Here is a 20810-nt window from a genome sequence, read left to right on the forward strand (position 1 = left end):
TTTTAGCAACATCCCTTTGTTTGGGTAATAGGTTTTCGAGTTATAATGTCATGTTGTAAATTACTTGAAGTATATAGTGCCATCATTAGCAACAACTATCTTATGGGCATGGTTTTTTGATATTGATATAACAAGTTACATTTTGTGAACTGTTTTTTTTTTTTTTTTCCTTCTCCTCAGTAAAAACGGCATTTCATATGGTTCTAATGTGAGTACCAACACTTACATGCTTTAACCTGATGCGAGGAATACATGTTACTCCCGGCTGCAACCTATCATTCAAGTAGTGGATCACTGAAGCATATCCCATTCGAACCATGCATTACCCATTATAAAGGCTCCAATGAACAGATGATTCTTATGTTCAACAAGACGGATCTTATTTTGAATCAGTTTTTTCAACTTGATATATGTTATGGTAACATTTTATTGCATCGAAGTTGAGATATTCTCGAGTTCAAGAAAGCATCTTACTGTATCCTGAAATGGAAACATCAAAAACTTTGCTGAGAAAGAATCGTAGTGCATTTTCACCACTGCATCTAAAATCTCAAGATTACAACACAATCATCAGCAAAACGGGACGACCTGAAATTCTAAAAACTCAAAGCATACTACTGTGATCATTTCCTATACATTACAACAACAACATTACAAAAACATTTTTACATCGCATATTCTTCCATGCTATAATTCAATCACAACATTCTCATCTTCTTCCAAACAGGCTCAAGCATGTGCACCTTCCACTGATTTGCAATTTGAAGTACGATTTTAAACTGAGTTAGTGAAAACCTTTGACAAATTTAAACTTCAAGAGGAGATTCAGATTCTGTAATGCCGTTTTTGCTCTTCCATGGTAGAACAATAGTTGAACATATATCTTCAAAACCATGATGACATACAAGCTACCTTGGGTGCACTTTATTTAACTTCCCCAGCCATCGATGGTATAAACAGGAATTTGCCAGCTCTTGGTATTCTTCTTGGGGTCATCTGTGAGGCTGATATCATTCTCATCTTCTTTAAATGTCTTGATAAAGGTTTTTGCACCTACCAAAATCAATCTCTCTACCATGAACAATTGATAATTGTTCTGGATTACCGGGTCCAAAATGCTACTGAAGTTTGATGAGTATGCCAACTTATATCTGCAGCAGAACAGTTAAACAACATGAAGCACAAATTTTAGCTACAGAGGTCAACTGAGAAATAAATTACCTGGCAAAGGCAGAGGAGTGGATACAACAATACAAAAGATTGAAGGGAATGGAGGAAATTCAGGGGAAAAAAAGAGTTAGCTACTTAAAGAGGTAATTAAAATATTAATCATAGTATATTTCAGGAGGGCTCGTCTTCCAACTAGAATTAAGCCCTTATATGAAAAAGCCATTATACAAAGCAAAAGCAATGTAAAGTCATCCTATTGCAAAAGAAATTTAGAAAGCCTATATCTGCAGAACTTTTGATAAGCCATGCTACCAAGAGTTTGAAAATGAGGAGGGGAAAAACAGATTATACAAAATGTAATTTCTATGGCAATAATAATGAATTTTATGACCCAAATAAAATTGATGGTGAAGAAATTCTGCATTATAATCAATTTCAATATCCTGGATCTATTTTAAGAAATAAAGGAAATATAGGTGCGCCTTGTCTGATAAAATTAGACTCAGCAGGTGGAGTTACAAGATGTCTTTGCCTTGGTATCAACAAAATGCCTGGCTTGGCAACTCAAAAGAAAATTTCATTAAGACAGTAAGTTCACAATGTTGTACGAATTTGAGTGTTGGATAATAGTAAGTTCCCAAACAAACAAGATGGCTATGGTAAATATAAGAATGTTAAAAGTGGATGAGGTAAAACTAGAAAAGTTAGCCAGAAAACAGTCTATTATATTAAAAGAGCAACACAGACCGAGGACGAAATGACAAAAAAAAATTGACAGGTATGATCTAAAAAACCTTTGACATTTGAGGTTGTTATTAACAAGGACAAATAGCGAACTTGGATATGTAAAGCCTAACCCAAATTGGTGGGACAACATTTGAATGAAGAGGAGCCAAAACACCAAAATGAAATGCAGGCTCAAAGTCAACTTTCAAACAAGCATCTACTTACCTAAAACAAACAAGCCCACACAAAGCTCACCCTTGAAATGAGCACTCAACTTGTTTACCTTGAAGTAGACTTATAACTTTAACTTGAAAAGCTCACATTGACTGAAAATCCTTACTCGGATCCGGTTCTGTTTTACTGTTACACCAAACATGCCCTAAACTTGAGTTGGAAAATAAACCTAAATATGAAATCCAGAAAGTAAATTTGACCAATGCAAAAACTCAAAAGTTTTTCAACTAGTCAGTTTTATTGATAAATAAGTTAACAGCAAAAGGAGAAGAGGTTAAAGCTACCAAATACACATATCCAAAAGTCAAAATATCTCTCCTGCATTCTTAACTAGTGGTGTAATGAGATTAAGTAATCAGATTCATGGGCTTGACCAAGGTTCGCCATACTGGTGCATACCGTCTCATACTGAACATACCATACTATATTGGTACCAAATTGAGACTCGATATAAGAGGTATACCAAGTCTACGTATGTTGAACCGACCTCATTCTAGGATTACTGATATTGCATCAGCATGGTACTAGCACGAGATCCGATATCGAGATTGCAAACCTTGGGCTTGACCTTAGTTGCTAGAATTGGGAGCAGAGATGCTGAAAACAAACCCTTTTAGTAAGCAAACATTGACAAAGCAGATGCAGGTTCAAGATTCTAGAACAATTTTGAAGTAGCTGTGTTATCCTTGGTAGAATTTGGGCTACTACCCATACTTGATACAATCCAGGCAGCAAAAAGTGATACCGAACGCATATCCACCAACAGGTCAAACTCATTGAACTGTAGCATCCTCATTTAACCATGTATTAACATCCACAAATCCTTTACATAACCTGCTTGGCCTACTTAATCAAATTTTGATATGTGGTGCCTCCATTAGCCTCCTCTAGGCGGTATAGTTATACGCATAAATCTAAACATGTGACAAAATCTCAAGAATGGCATAGAGTACACAAAGTACATGAAATTCTTATTTAACTCAATCATGATATTCCCATCATAACACTCCAAAATGTAAAAGGTTCTTAGTTGCCAGAATTGGGAGAGGGTGTAGGAGCAGATCTAGTGCAGGTGCAAGGAAGCAGATATTTAGAAACACTTTTAGAAGAAAGCATTTAGAAAGCAGCTGCAGATTCGAAATGCTGGAAAGATTCTGAAGTGGGTGTGTAATCCTATACTGAAGATTTTGGCTACTAAGGTTACATATACATAAGTCATTTAATTTTTGGTAATTTATGTCTAAGCTTATATTCTACCAACAAATAGTTTAAGACTATCCACCATAGATATATTTTAGCATATTCAATTAGGTCAAGAATTAGCACTCCTTTTCTTAGAATCCTAGAAATTTTTTCCTTTCCATTACTTGGTTTTGACTGCCTTCCAAAAAACGATGCTAACTTTCCTCTTCATAGATATTTGGGAAGAAGGTTCCAATAGCTTTTTTGTAATACTTTAAAAACCTAATCTCTCCTTCACATAATTTTCTATGCATTTCGAATCTACTTTAAGATTTCCAATGACCAAGAACTTAAATCCAGTAGGACATGAGCATCCTAGTTTTTCCATATAACGGGACACTTCGCATCCCGCCCCATCCCAGTGGCCGTCTCGGAAGGAAGAGAACCCTTCCTTCGCATGAATCTGCATGACTGGTCCACTATATGTGGGGTTCGAGTTGTATCTTTCGCATGAAAGAATGATTGATCTCCTTTCGCATCGTCAACTGTTCGATTGCGCCCCACATAGCTCTCAAAGCAATCAAAAAACCTTCATCCATCCACCTGCATGGATCTTGAAGTGGCCACTGCATGTTCCAACAATGGATGCATTTGAAGAAAGGTGAATCCTTCTATCATGCGAAAGATCCAAGCCTTGTCCCTCTGCGTGGTCCCTCCACGTGCGCATCGGGAAGGAAAAAGGTCAAAAGAAAAAAAGGCGCCAGGCGCTCAAACCCATGACTATTGAGTGCATCATGACTCCATCCTCCCTGTTCCCTCCTCCCTTCTAAGTGGTCTGAGGCTCCAAGCGGCGAGCTCGTCCTCTCCCCTCCCTTCATCCTCCCTACTCATCAGAAAAACAGAGAAGGAGGAGCTCGTGCTCTGCTCATCATGGGAAACACATGGAAGGAGGAGCTCACAAACCAAGCTTCCTCCCTCCTCCCTCCCAGTGATGACACCAATGCACCAGCGAGAAAAAAAAAGGGTAAAGTTCTTCCTCCCGACAATGAGTCGAAGGTCGAAGTATCGTTGCAAAAAAAATGAGGGCATGTCCCGACCAGGTCGGCTACATCGGCACATGTTCCGTCCGGGATGGAGACGAGATGGTCGGACGGAGGACGAAAGTGAGTTTCAAGGTCCCGCACCTATCCCACATGTCATGCTCTCACTGAAACGGAAGAGGACAGCCAGGACAGCCCTTGTCTTGCCGGTACTTCAATCCTTGCCCATGACATTAGCTTCTTCAAATGAGGCATATTTTTAAATAATTGCTTGATTTAGAGATGACGAGTGTTACCGTCCACCAAAAGAAAGAACATTAACATTTCTACGGCCAACTATTTCTTTAGGTTTTTATAATAAGGTCCTATATTAACCTTCTTTAGGTGAGTAAGAAAGAACTTCAAGGTATTCCATGGAGAGGCTCCCAATACTGTATGTAATTGATAATGCTGGCAGGTTATATAATCCCTTTTTTTCTTGGGCAAATCGATGTACACATTAGAAGCTGTTGGGGGAATAAGGTTTTTCCCCAAATGACACGAATGCCCCTAAGAAGCCGCACAATCGTCGACCCTGGAAGGCCGAAGTCGGCATCCGAACTCGGAACCTCCGACCTAAGAGAAACCCCAATGTCCGAGGCCTACTTTTGTCAGCCACCTACTACGGCCGTACGTCTCCGAGGTCCGGCCAGAGACCGTACTATGACGCCCCTCCGGCATTTATTGCGCATGACCGCTGTGATCCTCCGGCACACTCCACAATAAATGCGGATCTCCGGCTTACTCCACAATAAATGTGGATCTCCGGCTTACTCCACAATAAATGCGGATCTCCGGCTTACTCCACAATAAATGTGGATCTCCGGCTCACTCAACAATTAATGCACGTGACTCCTGTCATCTACGGACTCCCAGCTCTCCACGGCAAATAAGCCCAGCAGAGTCTAGTCGACTGTGATAAGTCTCTGATCTCGGCCATACCTCCGACACTGATGCAATAAATTCGCCTGGTAGCGTGCTAGTTCGGGTTGTACGACGCCCTCATCGCCGACATCAGTGCAATGATTCGCCTGACCAAGCGCCGACCTGAACGACATGCCGAGCCGTACTACGGCTTCGCCCCGTTACATCGCAGGTAAACCGACCCCCGGTCTATAAAAGGGGGTTGGAAAATCGATACTCTGGACAAGCACTGTTTACCTCTACTCTACACGATTTGCCCCCTCCCTGACTTGAGCGTCGGAGGGCCGGCGCCGGAAGACCCGGCCACCGGTTCGTGTGCAGGCACCCAGACGGAGGACGCCGCCCACTGTCGGATCGTCGCCCAGCCACAGGAACCAGCCGCTCCTTCTCTCCGATCGCCCCAGACGGAGGACGCCGCCCGTCGACGGACCACCGCCTCGCCGTGAGTAACCACCTTCCGCTCCCTCTCCTCGACCGAAGATTGCCCCCGGGTCCAATTTCCAGCAACAGTTGGCGCTAGAGGAAGGGCCCGAGTAGCAGTCATGAAGTTGAGAAGTAAGGGAGCCTCTAACGTCTCCCGGCGTCCCCCGCAAAGTCCTGGACACTCCGTCCAGAATTCCCCAACTCCAGCTGACCCAGGTCCTCAGGTCCAGCTGGAACAGTTCAATGCCCTGGTACAGCAAGTCCAGGCCCTGGCCGCCGTCGTTCAGGGCCTACGGCGCGTGGAAGCTTCACCGGCGCTTCCCCCGCAGGCCCAGGCCCCGCCGGAGTGTCTCCCCAACGGCCCGGTTCTCCCCAGTCAAAATCTGCATGGCTCCTCCAGAGCCAACAACGGAGAACGGGCTGCTCCCCGTAGGGAGTTACCGGGAGAAGGTTTCGATCGGAGACCCCAACTTTCCGAGGCGGAGTCAACCCCGGACCGCCAAGGGCCGGCGCAAACCACAACGACAATCCCACGGGTGGGGGAGCTCGACCGAAAAGTTGAGCATCTGGAGCGCCAGATTGTGGCACTCCACGGCAAGAAGGCAAGACAGGAAGGGGACTTTGAGTTCACTGCCAAGTCCCCCTTCTCCCGCCAGATCGAGGACGAGCCGGTTCCCGCGAGATTCAAAATGCCTCAGGTGGAGCCCTACAGCGGAATCACCGACCCCCTCGACCACTTGGAGAGTTATCGGGCCCTCATGGCCCTACAAGGGTCCTCGGAGGCCATACTCTGCAAAGCCTTTCCAGCGACCCTCCGAGGGACCGCTCGGCTTTGGTTTTCTGGACTGAAGCCGAACACGGTGTCCTCCTTTGAGCAGCTCGGCAGGCAGTTCGCCACCAACTTTGCTGCCAGCCGGCGCCAGCGACGGACATCAGACTCCCTCTTGGATATCAAGCAGAAGGAGGGGGAGTCCCTCAAAGAGTACCTGGACCGCTTTACCGCCGCCACATGGGAGGTCCGCGAGCTAGACCAGTCGATAGCCATGTCGGCTCTGAAAACTGGGGTTCGCTCCTACCGATTCCTCTTCTCCATCGAGAAGAGCTTCTCGGCCGACTTCACCGAAATGCTGGCCCGAGTCCGGAAGTATGCCAAGGCCGAGGAGGCAGTCGCCTCCAGGCGGGGAGCAATCGAGCCCGCCTCTAAGAAGCAGAAGAAGCGCCGCGAGGAGCGCGGCCGACAAAGGAGCCGGTCTCCCCGCAGAGAGAAAAATCTCCCCAGACTGAGGAGTCCGCCCCGTCAGCAGGGGCGACCTCAGCAGAGGACACCTCCTCGTCCGAGGTCTCCACCACGGCCCCGGATGTACCAGGCGAGGTACGAGAACTATACACCCGTCAATGCTCCCCGGGCCGAGATCCTGATGGAAATTGAGGGTCGGGACTTCTTCCGACCCCCGCCTCCTATGCGAGACACGGGATTTCCCCGAAATACCAGGAAGTATTGCCGCTTCCACCGAGACCGTGGGCACGACACGGAGGACTGCTTCCAACTCCGGGACGAGATAGAAGCGCTCATCCGACGGGGAGTACTCAACCGGTTCGTGAGGAATCGACCTGAGGAAAGAAGGCCGGCGGAGAATGTCGCACCAACCGAAAATTCAGGCGACAACAGGCCCATCGCCGGCACCATCAACATGATCGGGCGGGCCTCGGCAGGAACGGCCGCCCAGGGAACACCCCCGAAGCGCCCACGTACTGATGAAGTCATCTCGTTCTCGGACGAGGACTTAGAAGGGGTCGAGACCCCTCACGATGACGCTGTGGTCATCTCAATGATTGTAAATAGGTTTGATGTAAAGCGTGTCCTAGTTGACAATGGAAGTTCAGCCAACATTTTGTACTACCATGCCTACCAAAAAATGGGGTTGACAGAAGGACATCTCCGGAGAATCAATGCCCCGCTAGTCGGGTTTACCGGAGATGCGGTCTCGATTGAAGGTGAGGCTAGCTTCCTTGTCACAGTTGGCCTCGCCCCCCGGGAGAGCACTGTGAGGATGGACTTCTTGGTGGTCCGTCTGCCCTCGGTCTACAACGCCATCCTTGGACGCCCAGGGTTAAACACCCTTCGAGCCGTGGTTTCAACTCGCCATTTACTCATGCGGTTCCCCACCGGCTAAGGAGTAGGCGAGGTCCGCGGAGACCAACTGGTCGCCAAGCAATGCTACATGGCGGCCCACACAGTGAAACAACCAGCTGAGGCGCCAGACCGCCCGACGCGCCCTTCACTCCCCATAGAAACCCTCGATGCGAGGGACACCCCCTGGAAGAAGCAAGTAGAGCCCGGTGAGCTCCTTATTCAAATCCCACTACGAGAAAATTTTCCCGAGCTAACCGTGCAGGTCGGCTCCGGCCTCGGCGCCCATGAGAGGGATCGCCTCGTCAGCTTCCTGCGGGATAATGCCGACGTCTTCGCCTGGTCGCCCGCGGACGTGCCAGGAATTGACCCTGAGGTCATGGTCCACCGACTTCAGGTGAAACCAACCAGCAGGCCTGTAAAGCAGAAGAAAAGAGGCTCCGCCCCCGAGTGACAACGAGCTGCGGCCGAGGAGGTGGACAAACTCCTCGGAGCCGGCTTCATCCGGGAGGTCTCCTACCCGGACTGGCTCGCCAACATAGTCCTCGTAAAGAAGGCCAACGGAAAATGGCGTATGTGTGTGGACTACACCGACCTGAACAAGGCCTGCCCAAAAGACAGTTTCCCCCTCCCGAGCATCGACCAGCTCGTCGACTCCACCTCGGGACACCAACTGCTAACTTTTATGGACGCCTTTTCAGGATACAATCAAATCCGAATAGCGCCAGAAGACGAGGAGAAGACGGCCTTCATCACCGACAAGGGCACCTACTGCTATAAGGTGATGCCCTTTGGCCTGAAAAACGCTGGGGCCACCTATCAGAGGCTGGTCAGCCAGATTTTTAAAGACCAGATCGGCCGGAACATGGAAGTCTACGTGGACGACATGTTGGTGAAGAGCCGAGCGGCGGAACACCACATAGTCGATCTCGACGAGACGTTCGCCAAGCTCAGAAAATATCAAATGAAACTCAATCCGGCGAAGTGCGCGTTTGGGGTCACCTCGGGCAAGTTCCTGGGTTTTATAGTGACCCAGCGCGGAATTGAGGCCAACCCGGAGAAAATCCGGGCACTGCAAGAGATGTCGCCTCCAAAGACAGTTAAGGAGGTGCAGCGGCTCGCGGGGCGGGTAGCCGCCCTGGGAAGGTTCGTCTCTCGGTCGGCCGAGCGTTGCCTCCCCTTCTTCAAGAGCCTCAAACGGCCGAAAGACTTCCGGTGGACAGAAGAATGCCAGCAGGCCTTTGAAGAGCTTCGGAGCCTTCTGGCTTCTCCCCCGCTGCTCACCAAGCCCCGGAAAGGCGAGGTCCTTTACTTATATCTGGCCGTCTCCCCAGCCGCAGTGAGCTCAGTTCTCGTCCGGGAAGAGGACAAGCTCCAAAAGTCGGTCTATTACACCAGCCGGGTTCTCAGGGATGCCGAGACCCGATATTCTAAACTTGAGAAGACCATCTTCGCTCTCATCATCTCGGCTCGGAGACTCAGGCCTTACTTCCAAGCCCACACGATAGCTATATTGACCGACCAGCCCATGAAGCAAATATTGCAGAGGTCGGATCGTGCGGGGAGGGTCGCCAAATGGGCGGTCGAGCTCGGGGAATTCGACCTCGAATATCGGCCCAGGCCGGCTATCAAAGCTCAGATACTCGCCGACTTCATCGTGGAGTGCACCCTTCCGGACGACCCCGAGCTGCCATCTGGACCCGCGGAGGAGGCCCCGAGGCAGCCATGGGTCCTGCACTCGGACGGGTCTTCGACCTCGGGGGGTAGCGGGGCCGGACTTATCCTCACTAGTCCAGACGGAGTGGTGGCTGAGCAAGCCCTGCGCCTCGAGTTCCCGGCCTCGAACAATGAGGCCGAGTATGAGGCCCTCATCGCCGGGCTCAAACTGGCGAAAGAACTAAACGTGGGAGACCTGACGGCATTCAGCGACTCCCAGCTGGTGGTGAACCAGGTCCAAGGAGATTTTGAAGCTAAAGAGCCATCCATGCAAAAGTATCTCCAAAAGGTGCGGGAACTCATATCTGCCCTGAATTCTTTCAACATCCAGTACATTCCCAGAACGGAAAACCTCAGGGCAGACCAGCTATCCAAGCTGGCAACCTCCCGCATGAGCGAGCTTCCTAAGGGAACCGCGCTCGAGTATCTTCAGACCCCCAGCACGGAGGAACCCGAGCCTACCATGTGCATCGGCTCCGAGCCAAGCTGGATCGACGGGCTCGTCTGCTACCTTCAGGACGGAACCCTACCTCATGACGAGATGGAGGCTCGCCGAATCAAGCGCCAGGCCCCCCGGTATGTCCTATACGAGAACAGGCTCTATCGACGATCATTTACTTCCCCCCTTCTCAGATGCCTCCGCTCCTCCGAGGCGGACTATGCTCTCCGAGAGGTCCATGAAGGGATCTGCGGAAATCACCTGGGGGGCCGGGCCTTGGCCCATAAGATCCTGCGGCAGGGATATTACTGGCCCACACTCCGAAAAGACGCAACAGATTTCGTCCGCAAGTGCGATCGGTGCCAGCGAAACGCCAATATCCAGCGCCGACCTTCAGCTCTGCTGACCTCCATCATCGCCCCCTGGCTGTTTGCCCAATGGGGGATCGACATCCTGGGGCCCTTTCCCCTCGCCACCGGACAGAGAAAGTTCCTGGTCGTCTCCATCGACTATTTCACCAAATGGGTCGAGGCCGAACCTGTCGCCCGGATCACCGAGCAAAAGATGCGGGATTTCGTGTGGAAGTCTATAATCTGCCGATTCGGACTACCCCGTATCCTTATATCTGATAATGGTCGACAATTTGACAATATTCATTTCAGGGAGTTTTGCTCTGAACTCGGCATTGATCATCGCTTCACCTCGGTTGCCCATCCCCAGACAAACGGAGAAACCGAGGTAACTAACCGAACTATTTTGCAGGGACTTAAAGCTAGGCTTGATCGGTCCAAAGGACAGTGGGTCGAGGACTTGTACAATGTCCTTTGGGCGTACCGGACCACGTTCCGACTACCCACGGGAGAGACCCCCTTCAACCTAGCATACGGCACTGAGGCCGTCATCCCGTTGGAGATCGGCCTGCCTTCTCCCAGAGTGGAGCATTACGACCCCGACACCAACTCTTCCCAGCTAAGGAGCAACTTGGACCTTGTCGAAGAAACGAGAGAGGTCGCCCGGGTTCGCATGGCGAGATACCAACAGCGAACGGCCCAATACTACAACTCCAGAGTCAAGCCCAAGCTCTTCAAAGTAGGGAACCTCGTCCTCAGGAGAGCCGAGGCTTCTCAACCGACCGAGCAAGGAAAGCTCGCCCCAAATTGGGAAGGGCCGTATCAAATTGCCCGGGTACAACGACCAGGGGCGTACAAATTGAAGTCCCTGGAGGGGACTCTGATCCCACGAAGCTGGAACTCCGAGAATCTACGGATGTATTACCAATGAAACCCTAAGGGGTTCAAAACAATCAGGACAATGGACTCAGCTCCTTTTTCTGCAAATATTTTTCTCACCTTGATAACTGTAATCCTCTTTTAATATTGGGTCGTCTGTGATCCTCAGATTCCCCGGCCAAAATCGGGATGCCTCGAGGCTCGACCGTAGAGTCCCAAACTCCCTCGACCTCGGGAAGAATCGCAAGACGATGAAACGAGGAATGGAGCAGGATTCCTCGACTAAGGCCGAGATGCCCCGAGTGTCGACAGTGCGTGCCCAGACCCCTCGACACTTCGGGAAGACGGGGTAGTACCTTCGCGGCCCCCCGTGGCGCTCATCACCAACAACGGGGTAGTACCTTCGCGGCCCCCCGTAGCGCCTCCTCGACTAAGGTCGGGATGCCCCGAGGGTCGACCGTAGAGAACCAGACTCCCTCGACCTCGGGAAGCGTCGCAGGTCGACAGTGCGTACCCAGACCCCTCGACCTGACGAACGATTCCTCGACCGAGGTCGGGATGCCCCGAGGGTCGACCGTAGAGAACCAGACTCCCTCGACTTCGGGAAGGCGCCGTGAGGGGTGGAAAGGGTGGCTCCACCTGGGGCGCCACGAAGTGGACCCCCAGGAGCGGTCGACGATCCCCGATCCCCGAAGCGAGCGATCCCTCGACTAAGGTCGAGGTGCCCCGAGTGTCGACAGTGCGTACCCAGACCCCTCGACACTTCGGAAAGACGGGGTAGTACCTTCGCGGCCCCCCGTGGCGCTCATCACCAACAACGGGGTAGTACCTTCGCGGCCCCCCGTAGCGCCTCCTCGACTAAGGTCGGGATGCCCCGAGGGTCGACCGTAGAGAACCAGACTCCCTCGACCTCGGGAAGCATCGCAGGTCGACAGTGCGTACCCAGACCCCTCGACCTGACGAACGATTCCTCGACCAAGGTCGGGATGCCCCGAGGGTCGACCGTAGAGAACCAGACTCCCTCGACCTCGGGAAGGCGCCGTGAGGGGTGGAAAGGGTGGCTCCACCTAGGGCGCCACGAAGTGGACCCCCAGGAGCGGTCGACGATCCCCGATCCCCGAAGCGAGCGATCCCTCAACTAAGGTCGAGATGCCCCGAGTGTCGACAGTGCGTACCCGGACCCCTCGACACTTCGGGAAGACGGGGTAGTACCTTCGCGGCCCCCCGTGGCGCTCATCACCAACAACGGGGTAGTACCTTCGCGGCCCCCCGTAGCGCCCCCTCGACTAAGGTCGGGATGCCCCGAGGGTCGACCGTAGAGAATCAGACTCCCTCGACTTCGGGAGGTACCACAGGTCAGCAAAGCGTCCGCAGACCCGCCGACCTGACACAAGACCCCTCGACCAAAGTTGAGGTGCCCCGAGGTCCGACCACAGGGTCTCAAACTCCCTCGACCTCGCAAAGAGCTACAAATCAATAAAGTCTCCCCAAGCCCTCTCAACCTCGGCGGGTGCTGTCGGGTCCGTGAGAAGCCCGAGCCCCCTTAAAGTCAAAAATGACTCCGCAGGTCGACGAGGAAGGGAAGCAGCCTACTCCACCATGCGAAGCATAACTCTGAGAATGAAAGAGGTACATTCAACTGGACGCCCTCCTTGTCAAATTTTATTTACATATTGCTGAGCGGAATCTTAATGTTGGAGCCTTATCTCGCCCCAAAGTCGGGCCTCTCTAACGGGTCGGCTTAGGATCGACCTCCTAATTACATTATGCATGCACCGTTCGTCAAGTCTCCGAAACTGGTACAGAGGATTTCATAAATTAGTGCCCAACTCGGCTCTTCGACGTAAACTCCTACGTCCGGCTGAAAAAGTGGTCCCGGCCACGAATGTGCCAGCCAAACACGGGTACCAAGGCAATCTCTGGAAACCCCAGCCTTGCTCACCGAAGCCTCGGCAGAGTCCGAGAACAATAACTACGAAAACCTTCGGTAATAACCTGCCTATTGGCCCGCGCTCCCTCTGAGGGGTTTGGAGTTAAGTTTGGAGACCCGACTAAACTCCCCGATTAGCGGCACGCACAGACCTAGTCCGATCTTAGTTAAAGGGCTAAGGCCCGACCTCGACGCCTTGGGACTTCCCTAAAGGCTAAACGCAATGACCTCCACGACTCCCAAATCCGAGCTATAGGACTTAGAGAAATTTTCTAAAAAACTCAAGACTCGGAGCTCCTCTTCGTCGGGATGACTGGAACCCGAGAAGGCTAAGACGTAGCCCGGGAAGAAAGGCAACTTCGTTAAGCAGCCCGGAAATTAAAATGCAAAGCTAGGCCATCGAGGCGGTTCGCTAAGGCCCTGGCCTCGGTCACGACAACAGAGGGAAAGATGAACACGGAATGGCAAAAATACTTTTTCATTAACAAAGGGCCGGAAGGCCAATTACAAAATTGGAAGTCGGCCGCTCAAGGGCCGACCCCGGATACAATGAAAAAGAAAAGAAAAATATGCTAAGTCCTAAGCGGCGGGAGCCACATCCGGGGGGTCGTCCGGCACATTGATGACCTCAAGACCTTCCTCCGGAACAGGCTCGGGGTCGGGAGCAAGAGCTTCGGGCACCACCTCCGGGACAGCGTCCGTCTCGGCCGCCAGAGCTACCTCCATGACACCGTCCGCCTCGGCTACCCCCGTCGAAGGCTCGGCGGGGTCTTGCTCATATATTCCCGCCTCGGATGTCAGGATGGTGGGAAGGGCTCGCACGTCGGACCCCCAGCCCCGGTCCTCCCTCGGACGGACCGTCGAGAAGTCGTACTGAGGGCAGTACAGGCGCACCTGCTCTCGAAAGTTCTCGAAGCCTCGAAGGAAACCGTCGACCGTCTCCTCCTCCAACATGTCGCGGAACTCTTGCGACTCTTTGAAGAGCTCCACGGCGTGCTCGGCTCGTTCGAGAGCCCTCCTCTCCCGGGCCTCAAGTTGCTCGAGTCGGAGGCGAAGGGCCCTCTCCTCATACTCGAGGGCCGCGACCCTGGCCTGGACCTCCCCCAAGCGCGCCTCCGTGCCGCGCATGGTTGCCTTGGTCATGGCGTGAGCCGCCTTCTCCTCCTCAAGCGCCCCCACCACGGCAAGGCGCTCGGCCTCGGTGGCCGCCCACCGAGCCTCGGCCGCGGCCGACACCGCTTCTAGCTCGGCGATTCTTTTCTTGGCCGGCTCCAGCTGCTGGCCGAGCTGCCGAACTTCTTCCCGATACCCGTGGGCGAGGAACGCCATGGTGTCGAGCTCGAGAATATGCTGAAAAAAAAAAAAAAAAAAAAAAAAGCGAGGGTATTGTGAGTTGAAAGGCACGTATGCACGCTAATAACTCCGGAAAATTAAGAAGGGAACTTACCCGGGCGGTGCTGCAGTAAGCACTGCCGGCGACCTCCTCCAGCGAAATCCCCCGGAACACGGCCCGGTCCGCTGGAAGCACTGCACGCCGCAACATGGAGCGTGCGACCTCGGCGTCCTGAAAGGCCGAGCTCCCCTCAGGAATGGAAGAGTCCGGCTCAACCGACTCTTCTCGGAAAGCTCGGGAAGAGCTCGGCACGATCGAACCCGAGGTCCCGGAGCCGCTCGCCTCGGGGCCTCGGGCAGGCCCGGGTCCTGGCTGCTGCGGCCGGGCCGCGGACGATTCCCCCCGCCGGGCAAGGGGGGCAGGGCAAGGAGGGGCCGATGGGCCCGCACCACTGACCACCCGCTCCCGCCTCGGGTCGGCTGCAGGGGCCCCCGCCTCGGGGCCACTCGTCCCGGCCGACGAGGAAGCGCCGTCTGTCCTCGCCCTCCTCCGAGGCTGGGGATTAGCCCCCCCGGCCTCGGCCTCCCGCCTCCTCAGGCGGGAAAAAAGCGACGTGTTACTGGTCGGCATACGGGGAATATCTGAAATCAAAAATTTTGTTAAGTGTCAGGCCAGTGGCAGTAAAAGCGAAAGACAAAGAATAAAAATAATGTAGCCGCCCTTACCCTCGGGGCGCGCCGAGCTCAGACCCACGCTCGCCAGGGCGTCCTCCCGCAGGAGCTCGGTCAGGTCGTTGCCCCTCCCGAGGGCTCGCACAGAGTCTAGGATCCTCAGCTCCCTCCCCGTGGGCTCGGAGAGTCTGTTGAGGGCCTTCAGCCGTGGGTGTCCCCACCTCGGCTCAAACCCCCAAGGCGCCGCGGACGCCAGGAAGAAAAACTTCAACTTCCACTCATGGATCGAGGAAGGGGCGCCCCGGAAGAGTGACATACCGCCCCGAAAGGCGAAATATAGCCACCCTGCGTCCGCCGGGTTCTTCTTTAACAGAAAACACCGGCGGAAAAGGCCTACCGTGATCGGGATCCCGTGCCCAAGGCACAGGGACAAAAACCCGATTATGGTCCTCCATGAGTTCGGAGCCAACTGCGCCGGGACGAGCTGGTACTCGGCCAGCAAGCTGCTCACGAACCCATGGGTGGGAAAATGCAGGCCCGCCCAGAGTGTCTCGCGGTAAACCGCGATCCGACCTGGGGGCGGCTGCGTCACCCTGTCCCCCGGCCCTGCGGTTTCAAGACGAAACCCGGGCTGGAAGAAGAAACGGGAGCGGATTGTCTCCAGTTCCTCCTCTGACATATTCGACCCAACTTCTTCGGGACCGAGACCCATTCTCACAGAAGAATGGAGTAAAAATTAAGAGCAGAAAATGGAAGTTGGCGAGGAGAAGAAAAGAGGAAACTCTAGTGAAAACAGGAAGAAAACCTACTGGACATTGCCGGAAATTGCTCCGGGCACCGCCGGCAAAATTCGGTTGAGGGAGAAAACAAGGGGAAAAAGACGACGAAAATGAGGGGAAGCCAAACAAGACCTTTAGGGCAGACTCGTGGGGTTTATATAGACCCCCCTGACGGCCCAGATCGATGGGGTCGGTTCCCATCCCCCGATCGGGCTGCGCCACGTGGCGACCTCTGAGGCCGAGGCACTGCATCCACTCCGGATCAATAAATCGAATACGAAATCAAAGTGTTGTCCCATCGGATCTCGGGATCTCATTATGGGTCCACAGAATCCCATCGCCTCGAAGAATGAGCGGACGGTACCCCCGCTCCCCTCGTTTAATAAAATCTGGGACACGTGGAGCCCCGGTGTGGCCTCCACTCCCCCGAAATTATGACCCGGTAACACGAAATCGGAAGCGTCCGACCCCTGGTCATGCCGCGTGTCCGTTTTGAAACCCGAAATGGCACGCTCATTGATGAGCGGGAACTCTCGATTGTGGGGCCGAGGCGCCGCCTCGTTGAACCCGAGGACCCTCATCCTGGGTCCGCCTCGCAAAGCAACCTCGGTAATCCAAGAGACACCGCCCCCGCTATAGTCGCCTCGAAAGACGTAGGGATATGGACCCCATCATTAATTCGCCGAACAAAGTAACCTCGAAACGCCCAAGGGCGCAGGTCCTACCATGAAAATTCCAAGAAACATGAGGGTGCGGATGAAGTTCGCCCCCCAACTTTAACGATGGACTTTACTTCCTACGTCCGAGCCCACAAGCCGCTCGAACTCGGAAGTCGGGGGGTAGTGTTGGGGGAATAAGGTTTTTCCCCCAAATGACACGAATGCCCCTAAGAAGCCGCACAATCGTCGACCCTGGAAGGCCGAAGTCGGCATCCGAACTCGGAACCTCCGACCTAAGAGAAACCCCAATGTCCGAGGCCTACTTTTGTCAGCCACCTACTACGGCCGTACGTCTCCGAGGTCCGGCCAGAGACCGTACTATGACGCCCCTCCGGCATTTATTGCGCATGACCGCTGTGATCCTCCGGCACACTCCACAATAAATGCGGATCTCCGGCTTACTCCACAATAAATGTGGATCTCCGGCTTACTCCACAATAAATGCGGATCTCCGGCTTACTCCACAATAAATGTGGATCTCCGGCTCACTCAACAATTAATGCACGTGACTCCTGTCATCTACGGACTCCCAGCTCTCCACGGCAAATAAGCCCAGCAGAGTCTAGTCGACTGTGATAAGTCTCTGATCTCGGCCATACCTCCGACACTGATGCAATAAATTCGCCTGGTAGCGTGCTAGTTCGGGTTGTACGACGCCCTCATCGCCGACATCAGTGCAATGATTCGCCTGACCAAGCGCCGACCTGAACGACATGCCGAGCCGTACTACGGCTTCGCCCCGTTACATCGCAGGTAAACCGACCCCCGGTCTATAAAAGGGGGTTGGAAAATCGATACTCTGGACAAGCACTGTTTACCTCTACTCTACACGATTTGCCCCCTCCCTGACTTGAGCGTCGGAGGGCCGGCGCCGGAAGACCCGGCCACCGGTTCGTGTGCAGGCACCCAGACGGAGGACGCCGCCCACTGTCGGATCGTCGCCCAGCCACGGGAACCAGCCGCTCCTTCTCTCCGATCGCCCCAGACGGAGGACGCCGCCGGTCGACGGACCACCGCCTCGCCGTGAGTAACCACCTTCCGCTCCCTCTCCTCGACCGAAGATTGCCCCCGGATCCAATTTCCAGCAACAGAAGCCATGAAGGTTAGCCCTTCCAAATTGAACTCAATGACTTGCCCGATATACAGCCCATATCCATGTCACTCATGAGTCATGATAGCAAAACCCATGCATTTGTGTGACCTTTCCACAAGTGCTGGATATTTGAGCTGCCAATAAAACATGCATAATGCACCTCAGACAACCTCTTACAAGGAGCAAGGTGCCAACCTCAGGGCCAATCCCTGGCTTGCATGTACAGGCATTCATTTGCAAAAACAAGGTTGCCTATGAGGTATAGATTTACTTCAGTCCTTAAATATACAACCTCAGTCCTCTAAATCGATAGACATATAAATATTATCACATAAGTGTAGACATTACTTCATGCCAAATTCAAAATTATATTTATACTTACAGATTAATAGAAAAATAATTACATCACCATAATCCCATTTCTCACCCCCATCCAACCTTGGTGTCTAGCATGTATGACCACATGAAGCCTTCCTAAGATTATATATAGGAGGAATAGAGGGTTACATTGAATAAAAATCTTTAAGGAAACTTTCATGTCAATAGATAAAAAGAAACAGTGTTAGTGCATGCATGCAATGCAAACACCACATGCTCCTGATACTAACTTCTCAATAACATGCATAAAATTCTTTCTGCTCTTATACTAAAGATTGTAACAAAGTGATATTTCGAGATCGTTAACCTACTTTACATTGCATACTCGGTGGAAAGGTTAAAGGATAATCTGTTATCCTACTATTCTTGAGGGGCAGACAAGGTAAACATATTGGATCATACCAAGTGGACACTCCCCATACTTGCATAATAAGTACACAAAATTTTCAAAGAGATGCAAACTAGTACACTAACATGTTGCATTCACTGAGAAGTAGGCATGTCAGAAATACTCAAAAGTGAATGTTGCACCGTTTAAACAAATCTAGAATCCTAAGACATGCTATTTATTAAAATAATGATCATCATCAGTGGTACAAATTACTAATTGAAAAGCCGATGTTGAATTTGCATCATTAGAGCTGAGGCTTTAAAACTACCTCAAGGACACTAACATTTAATATAAAACCAAAACATATATCCCACGCAATAAAGGATATAACTGTACAGTCCAAAGAAAACAACTTTTGAGGTTGTCAAGGTGTCAAACTATTTTTCCCTCAAAAAATAATTAAGCAATTAGAAAATAATATTGTTTACTATAGAATTGGAAGAATGTTTTAAACAAATTAGCTTAAATGGGAAGCCACATGAAACATTATGTTATTATTGACCTTTAACAGAATTGGCGTTTTGAAAGGTATTAAATGAGGATTTAGTATTGTGTAAGCTATACCTCGCAGAGAGAGGTGAAAAGAAACCAGATGATCTCTCATTTGAAGCAATGAAAAGAGTGCGTCCTGGTGGAATCCATTTTGCAATTCTCTGCTGGATAAATTCAGGGCGAGTATCTCTATCAAGATGTGGATGAAGGCTTCGCTCCACTCCATGTCTATCTTTCCTGGTCTTTATCTTATCCCCTCGGCGCACATGAATAGCATCATAGTCACCAAGTAGCCCTCTAATCTGTAGAGAGAATTTTAATTAAATGACTACCAAACCATTTATAACCAATATATTTTCACATTTAAAAAATATATAGGATATCAAACTGTATCAAAACTTTTCAGAAATTGTATCATATTTGCATCAGAAATTGAAATCAATTATAGGAAAGCGCCTCATTAAAAAAAAAAACAAAACACACACACACACACACACACACACACAGAGAGAGAGAGAGAAGAAATAACTGAAATCATAATTTAGGCCTCATGATGATGTATCCTCAAAAAGCCCTCTAGGTTGATTCATGGTCTAGCCGTACCGGTCCGTACCAGTCCAGCCTGGGACCAGTATCAGATCAGCGTGAAATCCGGTACTGGTAGTTCTTCTACAGTTTGTGGGAGGCGGGCATTTTCTATCTGATTTCCTTCCAAATGATTTTTGTGTAAGAGCATTTCAGAAACAAATGATCTGTGTACTCATCCATAAAATTTCAGCTGTATGGTTTTTGTTCTAAAAAGAGAGCCAGTTGAATATTTTTTAATTCTCTGGCAATGGAAGTTTCCATAAAACTTTCGCGAAGTAGTCAAGGAATCCACCATGGCTGAAGAAACTGTAGCAGCCTCTTACGGTGAAGATGTTTTTTCTGTCCTATTTCCAGATCACTTTATCTTCTTCTGGTGAGAGTTTTACCTCGCTGAGATGCTGTTTGAGATGCCGCAACTCTTCTTCTCCCTTGTGTCCCATGTTTGACCGAAAGTGGCTCCCATGTTTGATCGAAAGTGGCTTCTAATGTATTCAGCATTCTGGAAACCTGCCACAGGGATGTTTACCTCGAAAGTAAGCAGGTAAATATTTGGAAAAGAATTTTTAAGAGGTTCTTCCCCTAACCGCAGGTCGTGCCAAAATGCCATTTCCCTTCCATTGCCAAACTTGAACTTTATGGTTTTATTGAAAAGTGGATGGTTTTTTATGACGGCCTTCCATGCATGGGAGGCATTTTTGAGGCTTAAGGGGGCCTGTTGAGAAGGGCACTCCTTGTTGTAGTGCAGGCTATAAATGAGCTTCCTCCATTCCTTGTTTTGTTCGCTGAAATACCTCCACCATCTCTTTAATAACAGACATTTGTCGAAGAGAGAAAGGTCGATTACACCTAAACCCCCCATTGGTTTTGGCCTACAAACTTGTTTCCAGCTCACCAAGCAGTGTCCACCGCTGCAGTTTTTGTCTCTGTAGAAAATTTCTTTTTTTTTCGGATTTATGTTCTTTAGTGTAAGAACTGATGAATGATGAAAGAATGAAAGAAGACTCAAAAACAGGAGAAACTGAGGAACCAACCTCAGTCCTTTTTACTTCCCAGAAAAAATCAAATCACCTTATTACATCCCATGGTCTATATATAAGGATACACAACTGAATAACTGAATAACTGAATAACAGAAACTTTAACTATCTAACAGTAAGCAACTGAATGAACGGAAACAGTTGAA

The 20810-nt window shown here is 50.8% G+C and overlaps 1 protein-coding gene across 1 annotated transcript; it reads right to left on the reverse strand.

The window, feature by feature from the left end:
* Nucleotides 1–928: 928 nt before the first annotated feature.
* Nucleotides 929–20486, reverse strand: LOC120105846 (uncharacterized). Its single transcript, XM_039118602.2, has 3 exons — nucleotides 20154–20486; nucleotides 19112–19341; nucleotides 929–1151 (listed from the first exon to the last, which is right to left on the reverse strand). The coding sequence occupies exons 1-3, from the start codon at nucleotides 20484–20486 to the stop codon at nucleotides 929–931; spliced, it is 786 nt and encodes a 261-aa protein (XP_038974530.1).
* Nucleotides 20487–20810: the final 324 nt, after the last annotated feature.

This window comes from Phoenix dactylifera, chromosome 17 (genome assembly GCF_051530095.1).
Source record: "Phoenix dactylifera cultivar Ajwa chromosome 17, Ajwa_hap1_PhDact_Kaust_v1.1, whole genome shotgun sequence".
In the NCBI taxonomy this organism is placed as follows: Eukaryota; Viridiplantae; Streptophyta; class Magnoliopsida; order Arecales; family Arecaceae; genus Phoenix; species Phoenix dactylifera.